Genomic DNA, 24,837 nt, shown 5'->3' with positions numbered 1-24,837 from the left:
TTGGAGTGCACCTATGAGTGAATACCTATCCCTAGTCACGTGACTGACACAACTCATAACTGGCTATGGGCCAGATTGACCAAAGTTTGCACTGGTGCAAAGTTGAACCTGTTATTTCCAGAAGGGAATCACAAACAAAAGAGAACATGAAACATACTTTATCCTCATCTTTAACCTGAAATATGAAAACGTTCGATCTTTTAACCTATTTCTTAGGTAACAGGTGCACACTTTGGAGCACTACAGTCGCTTACGGTTACTTAAACCCACCATGTTCCATGTTTACTGAATGAAATTATATTTATATTTACATAAATATTATTTCGACAAGGACAGATTCTTGGAGGCACACAACGTTTCTATTGTGTCAGGTGGAATTACACAGAAGCATATTCAAATGCTTGAGTTCAATATGACTTGTGGCATGGCATGTACTTCGGCCACCTTTCGTAATCAAATGGGTGTATAATTGATTTCCTTTGTAAATATGTAAAGCTGTCATTCTGGCTTAGCTGATAAAATAACACTGGCTGCTTTTATGGAACTACTTGAAACATATGTAAGTAGCGCAGTGATTAGTAATGTTGTTACACACACAAACACACACACACAGACACTCAAACACACACACAAACACACACACACACACACAAACACACACACACACACACACACACACACACACACACACACACACACACACACACACACACACACACACACACACACACACACACACACACACACACATGCACACACGTGCCATTATGATAGTGACACAACTGAATCGAATAATTGGCCTATAACACCTCTATACTGCGGTGGTATAGTTATTCATAAGTCACTTGGGCTAAGCCTACATTACTCTCCATTAAAAAAAATGTGTTTAAGATATAATTATTCTTTTTCATGGGTGTCCAATTTGTGGTTTGTGAAATGTATGTATATTTCAAGGATATATATCGTCATATTCAGTTCGTTGTCCTCTGTTTCGGAGAGCCATATTCATTAATTCAGCGACTAAATGCAGTTGATGATTTAAGAGGCACGCTCTAACCCAACAAAATAATGGATTTTAAAGTGGTTGACATTTTAGAAAAGGCCTATTCTGAAGAGCATGACAAAAGCTCATGGCACATATTGTGTGGTGACCGGGCTCCCACTAGATTAAGTCACCAAAGACGGCATTGATGGGGCACGTGTCCAGAATTCACAGTTTCATCATCATTTGAAACAAGCAACTCACTGGACACTCCTGGACCCCTGCCTTTACCAGGGCGGGATGATTCATCGCCACTCGAAGCACTTGGACTCAGAAGAGAGGGTTGTCACATTTATCGAGGGCCAAAATTGTACTTGCAGATTCATGACCAAAGCAGAGGTCTCCGCAGGCAAAGACAAAACTTTTTCTCTCCTTTTCTCATTGACACTTGAGTTTGCTCTTATATCTCCACACGAGACAGCAGCTGCACACTGGTGAAAAGCAGTCGTATTAATTGTCTTTTGTAATGCGTAATTGCCACATTTTCAATAGTAATTATATCGTCTTTGGAGTGCTAGTTTTGGTGGCTATTGTATTTGAACAGGCCTCATACCTCATCCATAGTAACAATGTCTCAATTTTACATTCCACAATATTTGGGGCTGAGTGACGGTTTAGACTTTAGACCTATAATTGCATTACTTTTCTATTAAGACATTTTATAAATCGACCATGCAAATTAAAAGTATGAAAGTCATGCCACACGAATCTGGGCAACTGCTTCATGCTATTGCTTTTCTTCTGATTTTAGCCAAAAACGCGAGTGTCCTACACGCCTACTATGATGGTGTTTTTGAGAGTTTACTTTGTCTCTCCAGCTAGTCTTGCCATGGCCTGAAGGTATAATACACATGAGCTTCAGGCTATTATAGCGTACTGACAGTTCGAGGTCAGGGCCCATCGGTCTGAAAAGGGGGAGACTTTCCCAAAACTGCAGTTAGCTTCATTGTCAATCGGTTTTAATGGGCCGGTGGTCTTTCACTTTCACACCTGCGAGGGGTAAAATCTAATTCGATTAATAGGAACTTCAATATATATTCATTAGGTGGCTTTCGCTCAATAATATATGATCACCAGCGGGATGTGAAAAGAGACCATTTATTCCCGGTCTGAATGGGCCTGCGTGGGACCAAAACTTCACCTGCTTCCCCTCTCAATTAGGAATGTATCCCAAACTCCGAATGAAACGAGTTAAATTAACCGTTAGCTAATTTCCTATCGCCCTTCTTACGCAGTCCTTCTATTTCAGCATGCCCCCTCAATTTACCATAAGTTGAAAGGTTCAACTAGTGCTTAATGAAACAGTGACTAAATCGTTCTCTCGCGCTCAGAGGAACCCTGTAGCTGTCTCTTCAAAGGCCGCAGAGTCTGCAGCCGTCGGGGGTCCACTGCTAAATGCGAGTCCCAAGACAGGACAATCTAACCTGTCAAAGCCTTTGCCCAGTTCTATATATCCTTGTTCTGTGGTTTCGAAGGAATTGCAGCATAATCAGCCAACGTGGGACTGAAACTGCAATTAAACTCATTTTGGACAAGCAAAATCTCTTCAAAAGCGAACATAACATGGATGATCGAGGCTATTACCCCGGTTTAGCCCTGGGCTTAATCCGATAGGGCTTTGTGGGCAGGATACATTATGGGCCTAGTACTTCATATAGCCTCTAAATAAAGTCCAGGTATCAATAATAACGTCATAATAATGAGGGTGTTAATAAAAAAGAACAATACTACTACATTTACATTTACATTTAAGTCATTTAGCAGACGCTCTTATCCAGAGCGACTTAATAATATCATCATCATTATAATAACTAAGATAGGCTACTTAAAACAAATGGAAATATAAAAAATGATTAGGCTCTATTTCATTTCAGAACACCATTTTTTTTATTTGAGTCTTTTATTCGAGTCTGAGTTTAAATATGGTCAGTATAGGTTAGGCTACATGTTCGTTTTTCTCTAATGCTATAATGTGTTATAACTTGAATAATGACCCATTTTGGCTATTGTCAGGCTATACGAATATACTAACATGTAAATACTGTTTTTTAAATGCACCAGAGAATGGGAGTGTGTTTGTGTGTGTGTGTGTGTGTGTGTGTGTGTGTGTGTGTGTGTGTGTGTGTGTGTGTGTGTGTGTGTGTGTGTGTGTGTGTGTGTGTGTGTGTGTGTGTGTGTGTGTGTGTGTGTGTGTGTGTGTGTGTGTGTGTGAGAGAGAGTCAGGGAGTTGTTAAGTATAGACAACATCAACTTAACTCTTTAATTAAGTGCCAGTATAGTTCATTAACAGGTAATGCACTCCTTGATGACATATTTTATCAACCTGTTACCTAATCAGAGAGGGACTCAATATAACATTTAACATGGTTAACCCGAGCAGGGCACTGCCAAAACCAGCTCTAAGAACAGACAGAAAATGTCAAGATTTATAAAACTATCAATCTATTCTTGATCATCTTAAAAAGAGTACAGTACATGCATTTGGCTGTAAATGACGGTGAACGTGGTTGTAAATCTAATACTGTTTATGTTAGTGTCTCTGATCACCTGCATATGATGACAATGTGTCCCTTGAAATGGTCTCATGAGAAAAGTCGTGCAATTATTATATTAAATTGAATATTTACTAAAAATACAGACTCAACGTTGATTTCTTGACAATTATATCATTCAAACACAAAAGCTCAAACAATAGCCTTTAAGGGCCGAATCAAAGATACACCTGCCAACCGGTCAAAAAACATAGCACATCCATTTTTGTCTGAGATACAACTCACCAAAGTTTTATTAAAATAAATACAAATATACATATTATTTACATAATAGTCTACTAAGCACATACAAATTCACGTGGATAAATCAGATGTGAAACAGAGTAGATCAACGGCTGTCATAGCCACATCGGATAAATATGATATTTATCTAATCACATGGAAGAGGGAAGATACCAAGCATTGTATGACAACTACTGAGGATGTACAACTTTGACGTTGGTTGAACCCTGAATGATTTAACATTACATTTATGTTTCTAAATGTTTTAACAAATAAAACATGTATTCACAATTTGTTCATATTGGACAGTTAACATAAAACGAATGACAAAATACACGATTTAACCAGAGGGAACCAAAGATATTCCCAATAGTTCTTCTCAGACTGGAAGTAGCATATCATGGCCATGAGGTCGTCTGGTATTGCTGAATCCGTGTTGAACAAGGGTAGACTATGCCAGTAGTGTAATGGAAGTATGTATAGTGCGAGATGGCCTCAGATTGGGGAGATCTCTTTCTCCTCTGACGCTGATGCAGGGGATAAAGATTCCTCGTCCTCAGACCTCGGGTAGTCCGTGTGACCACTTGCGCACTTGCAACCGCTGTGCGCGCTCCTCTGTGTGCCCTTGCCCTCTTTCTTGTGTTTCACCCTCCGGTTCTGGAACCAGATTTTCACCTGCTTCTCCGAGAGGTTCAGATACGTCGCAATTTCGATTCTTCTGAGCCGGGATAGATACATGTTGGAGGAGAACTCTCTCTCCAGTTCCAATAGTTGCGTGCTGGTGAAAGCCGTACGCATCCTTTTGCCATTCTGGATGTGATTGCTCTCAGAGGCGGCTGATGGAGACAGCACAACGATTTAGCCACATCATTGTTCTATTCACAGTTCTAACAGTGCACTACATACTTTATGCAATAAATGGCATTGGTTGTACTGTGTGTAATTGCGCGTAATTGGATAGACTAATACGAAATAACAAACATTATAATGTTTGTTATTTCGTATTTGTTATTTCGTACTAGTCTATTCAATTACGCATAATATATGTGGTGCAATTAAGATATGTTGCTCTAATTTCAAAGGTTGAATTGACAGGTTGTTACATTGCGTTGAATTGCAGATATGCAGATATGCACAACATATTCTTACCTATGGAGAGACAGTGGTACCTCCTGGGGTCAGTGACGCTGTACGTAGGCGTGCAGACAGGTGCGTGTCCCAGCGCCGGAGACTGTTGGTGGTGTGATATCCTCTGACAATATTGGGGCTCCGCTCCAGGGAACTGACTCTTCAGCATCGAAATGCCGCCGCGGGGAGAGTGGAGATGGGACGTGACGCAAACCGGGCAGACGCAGAAAGTGCCAGTCTTCCTGGATGGGCACACCGGAGCGTTGACCGTCATCATGGTGGGCGAATGCATGCTGATGGGGATGAAGAAGTCTTGTCCGGGATGCTCGTTTAGAGGTGCGGGTCGCACGGTGTCCTTAATAATCAAAGAGTCGACATAAAAGGATCTAGACATGGCTGCAGAACGATAAGCGGTCAGTCAGTATTGGTGCTTGCACAAGATGTTGACTGTTTCTCATCTGAAGCCCTCAGGATCTCGGAAGGTCCTTATGTTTGATGGTTAAACAAAAGGGACCCCGGAGAGGGCTGGCCCTAGCGTCACCCACGTGCGCAGCCGGCTCCAAGGGCTTCAGTATACTGCAAGTGGCTCAAACCACGTGATTTCTCAGAGAACTTCCAATCAAAATCTCCACATTCGCTCGTTTTACCCCCAATATAGTGAAAAGTCGTGTTAATAACAAGTCACTCAAAAAAACATAATATGAGTAGTTAAATAGCATCATCAGCTGCCTGAGACAATAGTGCCCACATCTCAAGCAATATGTTGTTTCTGTGCCGTAATGTAATTTGATGAAGAAAATTCCATATTTTATCTAAACAACAATCCGATTTTAAATGAATTTAAATGGTTTCATTGATTAAGGAATAGCAACAGAACAAACAGCCCAAATTCGTCGGGCGATGGAGTCTCCAAGGTATCAAAGTGTTCGATAGGGATTCTGGCCCATGTTGACTCCAATGCTTCCCACAGTTGTGTCAAGTTGGCTGGATGTCGTTTGGGTGGTGGACCATTGTTAATACACATGGAAAACTGTTAAGAGTGAAAAACTCAGCAGCATTGCCGTTCTTGACACAAACCAGTGCGCCTGGCACCTACTACCATACTTCCTTAAAAGACACTTAAACCTTTTGTCTTGCCCATTCATCTTCTGAATGTCACACGTACACAATCCATGTCTCAATTGTCTCAAGGCTTAAAAATCTTTATTTAACCGGTCTACTCTCCTTCATCTACATTGATTGAAATGGATTTAACAAGTGACACCAATAAGGGATCATATAGCTTTCACCTGGATTCACCTGGTCAGTCTGTGTCGTGGAAAGAGCAGGTGTCCCTAATGTTTTGTACAGTCAGTGTATATGGTCAATTCAGACGTAACATTCATGTGTCCCAAAAATTGTCTGTACACCTGTTCATGATCGATTCAAATGTGAACTTTGACCGATAGGCTACATATATTCATATAACAGTAGGCCTCTATAGCTAAAATTGATCACAAACATCTGCAATAGCCTATTGGAGTTGAAAAGCCCCATGCCCCATACCAACCTCTAATATCATATCAATTCATCTCCAGCCTCTGAATATACTGTAGCTCTCAGCAAACTCACATACAAAACACATGCATTATCTACAATGTGAGCAGTTGCCTTGGGTAGCCTATGGGTGATGATTCCTGTACTGTTTGTTATCAGGCTTGATCGCCCATAACACTGTTGGCCTAAACAATGAGCTCTCTATTAGCAGGGATTCAAACCAGCGTAATGCCTCCAGTTGGTTATTCGTTTTGTTTTAAATCCCAATTAATTAGAAAACTATGCTTAAATAATTACTTTATAATTGACATAATTGTATGGCCCAAGCATTGTATATTGTGATAATGAGAGTCAATCTACTTTTCTGTGTGAGAGTTTATTTGTGGAAATAAGATTTGAATTGTAAATCTCGTGACTACCTGGACTAAATATAATTGCAGTATAATCATACCCTGGATGCGTCCCTTTGGTAAAGATTTCAGGTCCAGCAATTAAAGAATTATAAATGCCTCTGTCTGGGTTGTGACTATTTGATAGCGATTAGAATTAAATTAGAAAGTGTTCATTACGCTGGGTTTGTGCCGGGTAAACAGGCAGCTATTTCAGAAATGCATTAATCCCTTATCTTGTGACAATAATTAGCGAGTTTGATCTCCGGGCGGGTCACCAGTGGGTTTACCTTCTACTTTCATCTGCGGACTAACGCCTCGAACCTCCAGACAGAGCGCATGGAAGCGAGCGGCGTGCGCGGTTTCCGAAGTTTAATTGTGCAAACATTACAAGCGTAAACATCCATTCAGTCTCTTGAGCAAAGGACAAGTATGCATACAAGAGTTCAGTTTGAGGATTGCAATATTGAGGTAAAACTGGACTATAAACCGCACTATGTTGTCTATACATTTTCCAATGAAACTAGGCCCATATATCCAAGATCATACAATTATATTTTTGTGGAGTTTACAACTGTTTGCTCTACGTGTAAATTAGCCGTATAAGGGAGGGGAACATGGTCAATTCGCTGTCTGTTTTTTTCTGCTTAATTTGGGGAAGCAACCAGTGGGTGACCAGTGCTCATACGATTTTAATTGGCATCTTTAAACGAATTAGAATATGACTTAATACAGGTATACATTACAGAAAACAAACACGTCTGTCACGCAGACTGTAATTGCTATAATACAGTGAACACGGTGTATGACATGAGAAGCGCAATGGGTTGTTATGGTACGGAGAACAGTGAACAGTTTCCAGAGAGAGAGAGAGAGAGAGAGAGAGAGAGAGAGAGAGAGAGAGAGAGAGAGAGAGAGAGGGGACAAACCAGGCGGAATGATGTGTGGCGCGCGCCCTCATCACACTATCCTAGCTCCAATATTATTTTTCCATAATTCTGCACGATAAAATTTCATTGTCTATTAAGTAATCCCACAAATGAGATCCTTTATGAGGCTATAATGAGCTCTAATTGCCACGACCAGTCGAGCCACGTGGAAGGGTTTAGCAGGCATTAAGCCGTCGGGTACAGAGCACAGGCTGTTACCTAGCCATTACTTTCATAATTCAAGAAGAAAATTAGTCCATTTAAGGTAAAAATCCTTTGATTCTTTTTATTCTGCTTGGGGTGACAGGACTACAGCTTTGTCCGCTTCAGTTAAAAAGCGGCTGCAGCAAATGGGACCGTTACCAAATTACCCCCTTAAAAACGAAACGTCTGAGTTTGAAAGAATGTCAGAAATCCATAAAGCTCAGAGGGCCCCACTGCAATGAGTTCCCTCTCCCATGTTGTGTGCAAACGATATAATCATTCAGCAGTTACTCCATTCAGCCCTATTCAAGTCATGTTGATGTGGCAATTAATCATGTGCCCATTAATTATAATGAAGATCAAATTAGTAATAAATCACACTTTAGGAATTAATGCACACTGCTTAGTCCTCCACATATTAGCTGTTGATATTTTCCTTGTTAGTGGGAAGATAAACCAGGCCTTTGCTTGTTTGTGATCAACAAACGGTTAGGCTGTTAGTTATTAGGGATACCATAAGAACCATATGCCACGGGTTTCTATTCTGACAATAACGTTCTTATCTTATGGTGGGGTGGGGGGTGGGGGGCACTGCTTTGAGTTTCTCAGAAACAAAAACACACAAACGTGTTAATGTGCTTTGCTGAGGCAGCCCCCTCTCATTCACAGTCCATATTATACCGTGAAGAAGTCCATTAATGTTTTGTTGAACAAGCGTCATTAACTTGTTGTATCAACGCCTTTTTACAAAAGTTGCATTGTTGCACAGGGCCGGCTTGCGGCCCATCTTGGCCAATACAGTGGGTGATTTCCTCCTTTATTAGTAACCAGGCAACTGATCCTGAATACCAAAACTGAATAGAAACACTCGGGTTCTCAATATAGTTTTCAATGGTGATGGAAAAATGAACAATGATCCTGCAGACAACATAATGCCACGCAGTGACTTTTCATTTACAATTATCTCGTTCATGTGAAAAGCAGCTGCAGTGGCTACTCTCCATCTCATGGGTTTCAGTGAAAAGAGAGAGTGAGAGAAAGAGCTGAAGTTGAATAGGATTCTGCAGGAGTCATGGTCCCACTCAGTGTGGAATATAATTTATATCTCAATTCATAATTTGATCTTTATACAAAAATGAGTTAGAAATAAAAAACGTTTTCTTTAAGTGCATCAAACCATCCATCAGTTCATGCTATGAGAGAGAATTTGGGATATTTCTGTGCACAGAACATCAGATAAACGTTAAATGTGGAACTCAACCACGAATAACAATTTTACATCTGCATTGCTTGCTGTTTGGTGTTTTAGGCTGTGTTTCTGTATAGCACTTAGTGACATAGGCTGATGTAAAAAGCGCTTTATAAATACATTTGATTGAATAACAAAATTAGGGTTTTTGCTCCTCATTCAGAATTGTTAAACCTGGAACTTAGTAGGCCTACTCTGGCAAACCATTTCTAATAGGCGATACAAGGCTTTATTCACTGTTTTACCCTACGTTTAAATAGAAAACACCATTCCAGGCAATCCTCCTCAGGACAGTGACACCCACAACACTGGGTGAGCCTTGTGAACCAAGCCACTTACAGGCCCTCATTGTCGACCGAAGAGATGCGCTTGGCTCCCACTAATTAAAGCAACGTTTCTAGCTCTCACCGAGCTGCTTAGCTGAGACACTCGAGATTGAAGTGTGTCCGTCAGGCAAGAAGTGTCTGGACGTCCACACAAACAAACACAGAAATATGTCTGCGTTTCAATACCATGCTCAATTAAGGAGAGTCTAGAAAACAAGATAAATACCAACCGATGGTTGCCTCCTCTCTTCCCCTTATTAGGGCCCAGTCCCCCTCTCTGCCTCCTCTCTTCCCCTTATTAGGGCCCAGTCCCCCTCTCTGCCTCCTCTCTTCCCCTTATTAGGGCCCAGTCCCCCTCTCTGCCTCCTCTCTTCCCCTTATTAGGGCCCAGTCCCCCTCTCTGCCTCCTCTCTTCCCCTTATTAGGGCCCAGTCCCCCTCTCTGCCTCCTCTCTTCCCCTTATTAGGGCCCAGTCCCCCTCTCTGCCTCATCTCTTCCCCTTATTAGGGCCCAGTCCCCCTCTCTGCCTCGTCTCTTCCCCTTATTAGGGCCCAGTCCCCCTCTCTGCCTCGTCTCTTCCCCTTATTAGGGCCCAGTCCCCCTCTCTGCCTCGTCTCTTCCCCTTATTAGGGCCCAGTCCCCCTCTCTGCCTCGTCTCTTCCCCTTATTAGGGCCCAGTCCCCCTCTCTGCCTCGTCTCTTCCCCTTATTAGGGCCCAGTCCCCCTCTCTGCCTCCTCTCTTCCCCTTATTAGGGCCCAGTCCCCCTCTCTGCCTCGTCTCTTCCTTCTAAAAGACTAAGCAAATAGTCATTACTGAGCCAAAACGAATTACAGAAAATAAAATAGCCCTTATAGCAATCTCCTCTTGCTTGAGTTGCTAAAGAAAAGACCTGAATATTCATCCTCATTTTGATCAGAAGATATTTCAGACGTTGCCCTGTGATGCTTCTCTGTTCTGTCATCACTGTTGCTGTTAATGGTTATTGTTGTCTGCCTTTGGGAACTTATTATTGGGGACATGCACTCTCTTACTGGTCACTCTGGACATCAAGACCCTGTTTTTTAATGGGTGGTCTTTTACCATAACAGCTACATTGTTGAAGCCTGCCGCTGTACAACATACACCAAACATTTCATTTTAAATCGTGGTCTCCCCTATTTCCTGCCACCAAAACACACAATCACATAATATGCACAATTTGTGTAATAGAGACAACCTTTGTCTTTCCATCCATGGAAAGCAAAAATAATAGTGGAACAATCAGTGTATTAATTTATAGCAGTGATGATCAGTTTAATTTTCTCTATTATTTATAGTCATGACAATTTCTTGGCCTATACAGTGGGATGGTATTATTGATGCTCGACATGCTCAGAGTATTCTACAGTGGGTTGTTCACAAGTTCAACATAGATGCATGTCTGAATTTCATCCTTACAGGTTCTCAGCCATTCACCCTCTTGTCAAGCACCTGCCCCACAACAAGAGGATGATTCTGACTTCCTGCTTGGCTTTGAACCAGGAAATGTATCCCAGAGTGAGTGAAGGCTATCCTATCCATCTAGTTACCCCACCCATCTCTCCCAGAACATAAAAGAGGTGATATTGTAACCGTTTTCTGCTTCTGAAAGGGGAAATCCCTAGGATTGAGCTTGTGTGCTGGAGCGGAAGCAGTCTGGAATGTGTGGCCAGGCCATGTCTTTTGTCACCAGGCCTCGGCTGAATAGGCATGGGGTACAATCTGCTCCTGTGGGCTCAGGAAAAGCCTATAGCCAGCTGATGGAAGCCTTCACTCTTACACCTTTTATAGCATCCTACACCTGTCAATCATTTAGTCCTGTCATATACAAAGGTTTCCTTAATTATCAGTCAGTTGTTATGCTGGGGGATTGTACAAATAAAAAGACAAAGGATTAGCACAAAATTATTGATGATAATATGTCAAATCTTCTAGATATTTCAATGTGTGGCCCGTGCACTGTCAGCTAAATACAGATTTTCATCGCATATCGCAGTGAATAGAACGCCCATTACTGGGATTTAGAGGATGTTTTAAAGGGCAGGCGAATGCTCTGGTGATTCAGGCTCTTGTGATGTTTAGCAAATTGACACAATAGGCTTTGATGAGGAGGAAGTTTTATTTCTTTCTAAATAAATCATTTATCTTTCTGATTTATTTTTCTTTCAGTGCCGTTTCCCATCCTCAGACAAACTATTGATTGGATAACATGTCAGCCTCATCCAGAGAAGTGTTTGTCATTATGCTGATGTTCATCATTGCCAGTTAGTGTCCGCTACCATGTCCCTTCAACCACATCCCAGGCCTTCACACAGGCAGGCAACACAACTATATCTGAGGCAAATGAGAGGAGAGGCCATACATCCCTAGTCTCCTAACGACCCTTCACCCATCTGGATGGGCAAAGTCACACATCTCTTAATTGAGATTGTGTCTGCATTTTTCCACCTATTATCCACTGGGTTATTCTAATGCAACACTTAGCAAGATGTGCTGAGCAGAATAGGAGGAAGAGAGGGGGGTTAGCGGTCAAGATCCAGTCCCACACTGGGCCTATGCCATACTGTAGTCATTTAAACAATTGAGTGCATCAATTTGTTTTTTGGTCTGTATCTTTCTTAAAGCTGTTGCCACTTCACTGCTCGTTTGTATTCATTTCACAGAGCTGCTAGCACAATCAGACATAATTGAAATGGTCTTTGTTTTATAAAACAAAGCTCAGTTCTTCTGTTACATCTAGAAAGTGCTTTTTCACCATGTAGAACTTAGAGGGAAATTATTCTCTCTCTATTTGTAAGAGATTATTATCAGCCAAGCTCAGCTCCAATGATTCATTTACATCTGTTTGCATATTTTAACATTTTCATTTTATGGCCCAATGTGAGGTCTAAAATATACAGTACTCTCTGCTTTTAAGATAAAGGGACATTTAACAGCTGATAGTTGCCAAAAAACGGCTTGATAGAGTCCTTCCTATGTCATCATACTTTGCTTATACGAATTAAGCAAACGGTTATTAGAATCCAATTGCTACAGATGTAGGATCTTAATTTGAGCCAGTTTGCTACAGCAACAAGAAATGTAAATTATTATGTGGATTATAATTAATAGGCATTTTTTTGTAGGAGTTAATACATTTTTCTTTAGGGCAAATCAAGTCTGACGTTTTAAAGTGGGAATTGCAAACTTTAGAAGCCTTTTTAAACCTTGAATACACTACAAGTTTGCATTTCCTGCCGTGTAGGATCAAATTAAGATCCTACATCTGTATCAACTTTTTATTAGAGGATTGGACTGTATTTTGTTTTCAGACCTAAAAATACATTACATTTATTTTGTCTATCATCAGTTAATGTGAATAATATAGTTAATTTACTTGCAGTAAAGCTAATTCCTCAGTTGGTGTATTAAATAAGCTTGTGTGTGTGTGGGGGGGTGCTTAGTGTGTACGTCATCAGGTCTTATTGTTCCTAAAGTCATCTGAGGTTTTATATGTTTACATGAATTTCAGCTAATACATGCTCTTTGTGTGTTCCCATGCTCCCCTTTGAATCTTATTTGAGTTCTGTTAAGTAGTCTTTGAGTAAACAGAGTGGTATAGGATAATGTGTGAACACATTGGAAATGTAGTGGATTAGAGTGTTTCAACAGGATATGCTTAATACATAAAGATTATGTCCAATGATAAGAAGCATACTGCGGTCCAGATTATAATTTAAACTAACAAGTCGTAAGGCCCTGATGTTTCCCCCCCACCTCCATTCCCTGAGAATAATATTACAGTAGGGGAGGGTATTGTAGAAGCTAGTTGGATTGAGTACATCAAGGTTGATGGCATACAAAGTCATAAAGTGTTTCAAACCCAGCAGAGCCTATTATACAACAGGCGCTTAATTGTGAGGTAGATAGATTGGTACATCACATGAACTGGCTGGGTTTCTTTTGCACAGCTGCATCACACTTCCAGCTCTGTGTGCTCTGGAGCGTTCCATTTGGGAGGTGTGATTCTCCGGGGGTAAGAGCTGCTCTCCTTTAGTGGGCCAGCTGGTTCCGACTAGAGGGCCCGTCTCAGCCACTTTCCTGGCTGTGAGTGAGGACAGTAGGTCTACACTCATCTGAGGGCAAGGACAGTTATTCTTTAGTGTTTTAACCCATCATCTATCGTAGTAATAGTGTGAATGTAGGGCAGACACGCTGAAATTATCTCACACTCTATGATACAATTTTAGTAGTCTAATACAATAAAGATATGTGGAAATATTGTAGCATACTTTGCCTGAATTGAATTGCTTTTAATTCTTTATTTAATAAGGTTTTCCCCAGTTTACCAGTAACAATCCACTTATATAGTGTTCACCACTAGCTGTATCCAGTCGGTGCCAGTATTGAGTGCTCCTATTGTGGGGTTAGTTTCAGTAGACAGGGGCACAGAGCTGAGGTCAGGGACAGGAGGCTGCATCATCGCCCTGCTCTGTGCCAGGCTGATAAATGGAGAGGGGTTTTTAAGCCGCCTGAGCTTTGTGTTTGCACAGAGTGTCAAAACTCCAAGTGTTTGTGTCCATGAAGGAGGTTTGGGGGGATGACATTTGTATGCAGACTGCATACAGTGCCTATACCCCCCACACCCCTACACCTGCTCTATGTCCTCTCACCTGCCTGTTGCTGTGAATCATAGAGCTGTCAAGTGAAGCGTGTTAATGTGTCTGCACGTGCAAGCGCTTTTCTGCACCTGTCAGTGTGTATGTATATGTGTGTGAGAGATAAATGTATGTATTTTGTTGAGCTGTTGCAATGGATATTTATGTTTATTTTATTCTTGTCTTTGTGTGTGTGTGTGTGCGTTTGTGTGTGTGTGTGTGTTTGCGTGCATGCGTGAGTGAATGCTTGCGAATGTGTGAGAGAGATTGAGGCTGTAAGTTTGAGTGAGATGGAGATATGTTGCATGTGTATGTTTCAGGTAGACCTGTATATTCATATACAGGTAGACTTGTGTGTATTTGTGAAGTGTACAGAGTTAGACCTGTGTGTGAGGTAGCTGGGTGTCAGGCAGATGCAGTCCCGTCGGTCCGGTTGAGAGCTGAGGTTCTTCCCTTTGACAGAGTATCCATTCAGAGTCGATGAGCTGGGTCAAAGCCTGCGCGTCAGGCTGCAGCTCGGCCTAGCGCTGGGGCGGTCCGAGAGGTCAGGCCCATTCAGACATCGCTGTCATGCAAATGAACCCACCCACGCTTAAACAACTCTTGGAATTTTTATCTCTGCTCCCTGGCCCTTTTTTCCCCTTTTTCCTCTCCCTCCCTCGTTATTTCTCTCTCTCTCTCCCTCTCCAAATCTCTCTCCTATGTATTCACAAAGTCATTGACGAGACATTCAAAGCTTTTTAAATTGGCCAGCTTCATTGTGTTTGAAATAAGGGGGGTAGGAGTGGGCCTAAATTTACTCCGGCCTGAAAGCAGTTAGATCATGTTCTTTTCATGGTCCGATTATAATCAAATCGATCCCCCCGCCCCTCCTGACACTCCAGGTCTTTTAGAGGAGCGGGCCAAACAAAGACCTTTGGGGCGAGACGAGGGAAGGAGTGACCGAACCGGAATGTTAAACAGACTCTTAAAGTCTTCTCTTTTAAGCCCAACAATACACAGGAGAGGAAATGTTTTCAGAATATGATAAATGTATCTAGGCCTACTGTACATCGAGAATAGATACATCTACAATTATGATATAGGGATCTTTGGCTTAGATCTTATCTGCATAGTAATTAGAAAAACAATAAACCCCAGTGGTGGAGCGCTTTTAAAGGGGCTTTAACTCTTACATTTACAAAGGGAGGGATTTAAGGACTTCTTCAGAGCCAGTGAGGGTATGTTAAAGAGTACTTTATCAAAGACTAGCATCTAGTGAAGAAAGTATTTTGTGTAATGGATGATGCCTTTTGTTCAGTAGGACATTTGGGTATACAAGTGGATTTGGCTGTCTATACTGGAGTTCCATCGAGGTACACTGTTAAATTAGTGTAGTCTGTGGAGTTTAGATTAAGTGGTATGGGGATGATGGTATGGAGCGCTTAGTATTATTGTGGTGAGTGTGGGTTTTCACTCACTTGGGGTGGGCCCGACGACCACAGGTGGGGGTTGTGCTTACAGCCCAACACCGTGCAGGATGTTTGGCATTTGCCAGAGAACACCAAGATTGGCAAATTCGCCACTGGCGCCCTGTGCTCTTCACAGATGAAAGCAGGTTCACACTGAGCACATGTGACAGATGTGACAGAGTCTGGAGACTCCGTGGAGAACGTTCTGCTGCCTGCAACATCCTCCAGCATGACCGGTTTGGCGCTGGGTCAGTCATGGTGTGGGGTGGCATTTCTTTGGGGGGCCGCACAGCCCTCCATGTGCTCGCCAGAGGTAGCCTGACTGCCATTAGGTACCGAGATGAGATCCTCAGACTCCTTGTGAGACCATATGCTGGTGCGGTTGGCCCTGGGTTCCTCCTAATGCAAGACAATGCTAAACCTCATGTGGCTGGAGTGTGTCAGCAGTTCCTGCAAGAGGAAGGCATTGATGCTATGGACTGGCCCGCCCGTTCCCCAGACCTGAATCCAATTGAGCACATCTGGGACATCATGTCTCGCTCCATCCACCAACGCCACGTTGCACCACAGACTGTCCAGGAGTTTGCGGATGCTTTAGTCCAGGTCTGGGAGGAGATCCCTCAGGAGACCATCCGCCACCTCATCAGGAGCATGCCCAGGCATTGTAGGGAGGTCATACAGGCACGTGGAGGCCACACACAATACTGAGCTTCATTTTGACTTGTTTTAAGGACATTACATCAAAGTTGGATCAGCCTGTAGTGTGGTTTTCCACTTTAATTTTGAGTGTGACTCCAAATCCAGACCTCCATGGGTTGATAAATTTGATTTCCATTGATAACTTTTGTGTGATTTTGTTGTCAGCACATTCAACTATGTAAAGAAAAAAGTATTTAATAAGAATATTTCATTCATTCAGATCTAGGATGTGTTATTTTAGTGTTCCCTTTATTTTATTGAGCAGTGTATTTTCCTGGAATATAAGTAATGGAGTGGCTTCGGATCAGACTTTTTTGGCCCCCTCCTCCCGACAGCTGAAGGTCCTGAATCGTCTGCGCATGTGCAGCTTAATAAAGTTAGATCAAAGCTGAATCAATGTCTGCAATATCACATTATTATAGTATTTGTCACGATCGTTATAAGGAGTAGACCAAGATGCAGCGTGGTATGTTTCCATCCTCTTTATTAGGAAAAGAAACTCAAAGAATAAACAATAAAGCCTGAAACAAAACGTGAAGCTCAATGAAGTGCTTGTAGGCAACTATACCTAGACAAGATCCCACAAAGCACAATGGGGAAATGGCTGCCTAAATATGATCCCCAATCAGAGACAACGATAAAAAGCTGCCTCTGATTAGGAACCATACCAGGCCAACATAGATAATTAATCACATAGGTAACCCACCCTAGTCACTGTCACTCCCCAACCAACATAGAGAATAAACAGCTCTCTATGGTCAGGGCGTGACAGTATTCTACATAACAGAACTGTATATAATAGCATAGTATAAGATTACTGTAAGACAAATACACCACCTAATTTATTATTCTGCTCATGTGGCCAAAATTCCACAGCTCGCGCAACTAAGCAAAATATGTGCTTTGATTTGAACTAAACACAGGTAAGCTAACAGCATCTGCTCTACAATTCTCTCACTGTACATCATTCAAAACAATACTGTAGGCTACTTTGAAACAACACTGTATATCTAAGAAGATCTAAATGTATATCCCCATGAAACTGACTGAGATCAAATGGTTGGAATGCAGATGCTGCTGCATGGACGTTTCACCTGTAAAGCTTGAAGAATTATTATTCACAATTGTGAGAAATGTGAAGGGGGGCGGCCACAAAAATGTGTGTGTAAAGTAGAGGTAAAGAAACACATGCACAGAACGTGGTTTGGATCTTCAGCTCTGGGGAAAAGGGATCTGGGGGGGGCGGGATGGGGACGATCACCTACGGATCCGCAGCCTCAGCCTATAAATAAATATGATAATTGCCTAATACATTTTTACATTCTGTGAGACTTATTATTTAAGTACCAGTACATTCCATTTGGTGCTAATTAGTTACCAATTGACATGAATTATTAAGTACTTATTGTTTTCCCATATCTTATATTCTTTGTAAATACCAGGCAAATACCAGCTTTTTACATCATAGTAAATCTTAACAGTTAAACTGCTTGAAAACATAAAATATATTTTTTTAAGGAACTATTTGCAGCCAATCAAATTGGTTGATGAGGACAGCACTGTGTTGGGCTGCTGTTTCTCCAGAACAGCGCCTTTATCCCAGTGAAGTCATATTCATATCCGAACTACAACTATAACCAACTGAGATTTCAGAGACTTCATAACCACTTTAATCCATCTCCTACTCCTAGTTTTTCTCTTTGAGGTTTTCCTTTGAAAATGTTCAGTCAATTATTAGTAGGTTGTTTGTTCGTCTGTGCCTCGTTGAGTCTGGTGACAAGCAGGCTAGAATACTATTTAAGCCTTAGTGAGATCTGGCTTTGACACAGATAAGAGTTAAGACAACTCAGTAATTAACATCTAGTAATTTACTTTATGTGCTCAACTTATTGTAGCGGAACCTTGTTTGTTTGTGTACATACAGTATGTGTGAGACCGCTCTTCTCCTTCTCTCTCTATTTACACATAGTCTTATTCCCTTCATCTCCTCTCTCTATCTTTCACTATTCCATGCATCCACAACTCCACCCCCTCTCTATAGCTCCCCCTCCATCTCTCCTCTGTCTCCTTATGTGTCATAAGGTGGTGTCTGTTCTGTGCCCAGAGTGGGTCAGTCAGCTTGGAAGAGGAGAGAGGAGGAGAGGCCTGGCTGTTTGTGTCCTGGTTAGTGGGCTGGGACTCTGGAGGTGGGGGAGCAGAGGGCAGGACCACCCTGCAGCTGCCCCCCTTCTCTTCTCCCGTCTCTCAATCCCACCTCTCTCATCCCCTCATCATCCCCTCTTCTATTCATTCGGCAGCTGCAGTTCTGTGCCCCTCTCCCTCTCTAACTCTTTCTCTCACACACTTTCTCTCTCATTTGTCCCCCAGACACGAAGATGGATGGAGAAGCTCCTGGAAGTGGTAGAACAATGGCCTGTGCCACAAGGTGAGCAGCCGCAGCTGCATAAGGCCCAATGCTGCCTTTTCCCCCGTCCGCTAGCTCTCCGGCCGACCCGGGTGTGTGTGTGTACGGGGGGGTCTGAGCGGGGCAGTATGGCAACAGATGCTTTTGTTCAGCCAAAAGTCTGAAAGGGGCCATGGGTGGGGGGCTTAGCAGTGTCAGTGCGCAGAGTCATTTTTCTCTCATTTTTCTCTCTCTCTCCCTCTCTTTCTCTCCCTCTCCTTCCACCCAGCTGTGTCTGCCGCGGCGGCTGAGCAAGAGGAAATGTGAGGGCAACAGCATGATGGAATACGTAAGTGGGGCGCGCGGTTTTGGCCTGTTTTGTGGCCGCCTTCATTAAAGGGTCGTTTATCTGGCCTGTGATCCCATTGTCCTGGGCCTTCTTTATCGGCCCCGGTGTGTCAGGGGGGTGTAATTGGCCGATTGGCCACGGTCCGTGCATGCTGAGGTGATTTATAAAGATGTGAATGGAGCTGACTCCTCTCCAGGCAGCACCCTCTCTCATACAGGAGAGACACTGCCTGTGCTCCAGAATAACGCTGAATAAACGCAGAAGAAACGTGAAAAGGATGAAACGTCCCCAAAGCTCTTTGTGCAAGTGTGAAATCAGAGACTTGAACAAAGAGGGCCCTGGACTCTCTCTTTCTCTCGCTCCCTCCTTCGCCTTGTCATCCATTTTTTCCCCACCTTTATACTTTATTTGACATTGTTGTTTCACCTCTCTCTACCCTCTATCCTGCTCTCTGTTCCTCTCCTCCCTCACTCCCTCCCCTTTTCACCCTTCTGCACTCTTTTTGATACTCTTCCCCCCACACTGGCGATTCCTGGGAGTATTGGCAGTCTACGGCTTCTTACAGCTGACTTATGTCCAACAGTTCTTTTGTTATTCTCTCTCTGAGAAGACAGTCACTTTAGTTTGACCTTCTCAGGATAAAAGTCATAGAAATAATGATAATTTACCTTCACTACTTGCTATTCACAGGCAATCAGGCCTTTTATTGCAGACAGTCTGTGTAGTGAGGTCAAATTTTGTATCTGTGTCCAGGTGAGTGGTTTTGTCCCTACTGGAGTGCAAATGTGTGTAAATAAATAGCTCCAAAAGTGCCTCTGAGTGTGAGTGTATGTATATGTGTCATTCAGTCTATGTGCTGAGATGGCTTTATATGCTCCCATGTGGGGCTGGGGCGTCTCTTTAATGACCTCCTAATTAAAGCAGCCCTGCCCCTCCTCTTAATGGCCTGATCATGTCTGGAGGTCAAGGGTCATCTACAGGGCTTCTGGTGGCCAGTGTTCCAGCTCCATGCTAATTACCCTGTTAGATGCACAGCAGCATAGTAGGTCCACCTCTACTCTGTCAGATAGACGAGAGAGCAGAAGCACATAGAAACACAAACACCAATGCATAAACCACAACTCTGAAATACACCAAGATTCAAACGCATATTATAACACCAACACATTCACACACCCACGCAATTATGAGATAGGTCTGTTCTAACCCACAATTCATTTAGTCTACAATATTCCCTCCCCTTCTCCTTCCATCTCCCGCTCCATCACTCTCTCTCCCTCTCTTCAGCCTAAACTAGCCCAACTTGGTGTGTCAGAACCAGTTCTAGGGATGTTCCATTCTGCCATCTCTGATCCCAGGTGCATCTCTCCTCCATTCCTCTACTCTCCCCTCTCTATCTTTCCCAGACAGACTAGGTCCTTAGAGATGCTTCAGACCAGTGCATTGTGCTGTAGGAGACAGACCATGAGCTCATAAAGTAAGGCAGTGTGTTTGGATAAAGGCTAGACAAGAGCCAGAGACAATGAGCACTTCAACTTGAGGAAAGTGTTTGTATAAATACTGGATATGTTCCAGGATCTCACTAATGTAGTTGAAGTATTTACAGGTGTATGTTCCATTTGTGTGTGGTTATTAAGATAATTGGGGATTTTAATGCATGATTTCATGTCCGGGGAACCAACCCATGAAGCTCCCATGGTTTAAGTCTAAGTTCCAGCAGGGCAATTGTATAATGGTATAAATAAACATTTAAATTAATTACATCTTTGGTCAAGACCAAATTTATACATTCACTATATCACTTCCAATTTCCCAAAAGTTATTGATAAATAATTGACACATTATAAAAATAAAATATTTGTCAATCAAACATTTTCAAGCCTGAATTAATCTACTTGTTTTTAGTTTGATATATTTACTTTGCATACATAACACATAGCTAAATGTGTTTATTCCAGGGATCAGTTACTTTACATTCCCTATAGAGCTCTGTATAGAGTCCAGCACCCCTCTCCTCCCCTCCTGTTCCCTTCTCCGTCTAATGGCTGTTTAAGGGGGGCTGGGATTTAATAGCGTTGATTGTGCTCCTGTGAAAAAGGAACAGTTTCTTCTGTGTTAATTTTCTATTTTGTTGCTGTCTGTGTGCCCAGCTTTTGTGTCCAATTCTTCTTCCCTTCCTAAACGCCACTGCCTCCCCCTCTTATTCCTGTCTTTTCATTTCTCTTCTTGTCAGACCATCTAGATTATGTTGCTAAGGAGATTTTTTGCTTTTTTCACTGTTTCCCATTGATTTGGTGTTAATGCGTTTTGAATGCCCCTTGGTGTGTGCCGAGCGCGGGGGGACGAGGGGGGCACAGGGTCTTGCTGAGTGGAGGAATTTCAATCTGAAGCGGTTAGGGGGGGGGGGGTTAATGCCCAAAGAGAGGCACTCAAGTGAGAAATGAAGTGGTTTGCAGAGCCCAGGAACCCCTTAGACATCCGCCTCCTTCACTGCACCCCTTCTCTCCTTCCCCTCCCTCCCTCCCTCCCTCCCTCCCTCCCTCCCTCCCTCCCTCCCTCCCTCCCTCCCTCCCTCCCTCCCTCCCTCCCTCCCTCCCTCCCTCCCTCCCTCCCTCCCTCCCTCCCCCCCTTTCCTCCCCCTTCTCTCTTCCCTCCCTGCTTCTTTGCCCCTCCCTCTCTCCTCCCTCCCCAATCTCTCTTCCCTCAGTCGTCTTTACTCCATCCCCCCTTTTCTCCTCACTTCTCGTTAGAGTCTGGTCCACTGACAGCTCACAGGTGCACTGTCCATCTCCCCTCTCTCTCACTGAAAACCAGTTATAGATAAGTCAAAACAAACGCTGATTTGCTGCCCCATCAGATAGATGTGTGTGGTTATGCTATAAGTGGCTCTACTATATACAGTAATACACTACATGACCAAAAGTATGTGGACACCTGGTCGTCAAACTTCTCATTCCAAAATCATGGGCATTAATATGGAGTTGGTCCCCGTTTTGCTTCTATAACAGCCTCCAGTATTCTGGGAAGGCTTTTCACTTGATGTTGGAACATTTCTGCAGGGACTTGCCTCCACTTAACCACAAGAGTATTAGTGAGGTTGGGCAGTGATGTTGGACAACTAGACCTGGCACACTGTTAGCGTTCCAATTCATCCCAAAGGTGTTCAATGGGGTTGAGGTCAGGGCTCTGTGCAGGCCAGGACTACCTGGCCATTCTAGGGAGTTTTTCCTAGCCACCATGCTTCTACACCTGCATTACTTACTGTTTGGGATTTTAGGCTGAGTTTCTGTACAGCACTTTGAGATATCAGCTGATGTTTTATAAATACATTTGATTTGATTTGTTGCTCCTAGACTTTTCCACTTCTCAATAACAGCACTTACAGTTGACCGGGGCAGCTCTAGCAGAGCAGAAATTTAACAAACTAACTTGTTGGAAAGTTGACATCCTATGACGGTGCCACATTGAGAGTCACTGAGCTCTTCACTAAGGCCATTCTACTGCTGATGTTGGCGTATGGAGATTGCATGGCTGTGTGCTCGATTTTATGCACCTGTCGGCAATGGGTGTGGCTAAAATAGCAGAATCCACTAATTTTAAGGGGTGTCCACATACTTTTGTATATATACTGTATAATATACATTTGAAGTGAGTGGAAGGGAAGTTTTGAAGTGAATGAGATCATGTATGGATGTTGGACTAGCCTTTTTATAGGATCTAATGCCTGTGTATACTCTGAACCCTGTGTAAACTGGAAACTGCTGACTCTGAGTTACATACCAATACTTATTACATTTTAGTAGTTATGGTGTGGTGTCAGTATAATTACAGAAAGGGTGTCCTCTCTTCAGTCCTTGAATGCCGCCTCATACAGGCGCATACATGCACGCACACACGCACACACGCACACACGCACACACACACACACACACACACACACACACACACACACACACACACACACACACACACACACACACACACACACACACACACACACACACACACACACACACACACACACACACACACACACACACACACACACACACACACACAGGGTTGGCTTCTCCCAACCCTGCAGCTGTGAGCAGATTGCAAATGACCCCCGCACCCATAATGACCTCTTGGGCCAATTTATCCATGCTTGCTCTTAATCAAGGGTTGCCTAATTCTAGAGAGGTTGTTTAGCTCCTGTTCCTTTCAAACAGCTGTGGTTTTCCTGTGAGGCACCTTGGTTTGTCTTGTTTTGACCCCATATATTTTGAGTACATGTTCCTTGCACCTGAAGCAATGTTTTTACCCCTTTCCTGTAGGTTTTTCTTGTACTTCAGAATGGGTGTGTCTTTGTTTTTCTGCTCTCTAGTTAGTCAGGAGGTCTGTTTCGCTGCCTGACTTTGGGGTTACAGGTGATTGCCTGGGGGTGTTTTCCAAATCTCCTCCAGACCCGGCCTGATTTAACCTCTAACATTTGACCCTGATCTATCAGTACGCCAGTGGTCAACCATTTCCAGATTTCCAAATGTTGTAACTGGCTATTAACTGGAAAATACGAACACCTCACCTCAACATGCAATGGCTTTTGGTTGCTCAAACTGTTTTCTCAAAATGTTTGATTGAGTTACTAGTTTAAGACACAAGTATATTAAGATACTCCAGACACAAATGTTAATTGGGAGTTTCACCAAACAATCTCATTCAAAGGACAGAAATGGCCAAACAGCTGCAGCTTTTGAAATGTGTGACTTAATGTAATTAAGTCTATGCTCTGCTTTGAACATTGTGAGCTAAAGCTCAAATAATTTTACAAGAAATAGTGTGAAATACTATTTATATTCAACCGTAAATATAAACTAAATTGATATTTTTACATTTACTAAGTCATCATTTATTTTGAAACTATACAACATATCTTCCCGTCAGCTTAATATTTACTGAGATTAACAAACGGGACATTTTTATTCAAATATTCCAGCTTGCTGATGTTTGCGTTGCTGGGAAACTTTCAGAGTAAACTATTTTTTTCATGCCTTCCGTCTCGTCCTTGCTGAGCGGAGCTTGTGTGTTTGTGTATACAATGCTGAGAGTGGACTATCCATCTGACACATTTAGGATTTAGTCTTTTATTTTGGTAATGAGAGAGTGTTTGGTCGGAGGACAGACGGAAGGAAAAACGTATTAGTGTCGTTCAGAGAAGCAACATTGCCACCATTAATTAAGGTTTACTTGAGTTTACATTAGTTTGTTTATTTGTTTGTTTCTGACTATGGATGATGACAGGTTGAGCTTTGAGATACAGTATGGATGAACACACCCTGGTGCTTTAAATATGGCGACATACATACCAGTGGATGTAGCCTATACTGCCACCTATACCTTAGATATTGAACAATATGAACTATGGGCTTTTGATCCCGTTCTGATCCCTCCAGTGTATAGAGTTCTGTTTATGGCATGGACTGTGCCTACTTGCCATTACTAGACAGCAGAGGTATGGTTTCAAGTTGTCTGACGACCCCATGGGAAGTAATGCCAAACTTTCCCTCAATGTGACACCACATGGTCGACAGACTGTCATGTAAACATATAATGGCATATCACACATATACTTACACCATATACTTACACACATCCTTCACCAGACAAACTACTCACAGGCATACTTGGAGACCGACACACTTGTTGCAGCCACCTGTTTTGCACTTCTGCAACAGTAGCTGTG

The 24,837-nt window shown here is 42.7% G+C and overlaps 1 protein-coding gene across 1 annotated transcript; it reads right to left on the bottom strand.

Moving 5' to 3' along the window:
• Nucleotides 1-3,123: 3,123 nt before the first annotated feature.
• LOC118392527 (GS homeobox 2-like) lies at nt 3,124-5,425 on the bottom strand. The gene is made up of 2 exons (XM_035784575.2): nt 4,966-5,425; nt 3,124-4,652 (listed from the first exon to the last, which is right to left on the bottom strand). The coding sequence occupies exons 1-2, from the start codon at nt 5,336-5,338 to the stop codon at nt 4,312-4,314; spliced, it is 714 nt and encodes a 237-aa protein (XP_035640468.1). The 5' UTR covers nt 5,339-5,425; the 3' UTR covers nt 3,124-4,311.
• Nucleotides 5,426-24,837: the final 19,412 nt, after the last annotated feature.

This window comes from Oncorhynchus keta, chromosome 1 (assembly GCF_023373465.1).
Source record: "Oncorhynchus keta strain PuntledgeMale-10-30-2019 chromosome 1, Oket_V2, whole genome shotgun sequence".
Classification (NCBI taxonomy): domain Eukaryota; kingdom Metazoa; phylum Chordata; class Actinopteri; order Salmoniformes; family Salmonidae; genus Oncorhynchus; species Oncorhynchus keta.
The sequence above is the reverse complement of the archived record's forward strand: the minus strand, read 5'-3'. Positions and strand labels throughout refer to the sequence as shown.

Bases quoted from the DNA above. Each gene is read 5' to 3' on its own strand.
- LOC118392527 (XM_035784575.2), bottom strand. From the start codon at position 5,338: ATGTCTAGATCCTTTTATGTCGACTCTTTGATTATTAAGGACACCGTG. The intron at 4,653-4,965 runs GTAAGAATATGT...TGTCTCCATCAG, and splicing joins GTACCACTGTCTCTCCATAG to CCGCCTCTGAGAGCAATCAC.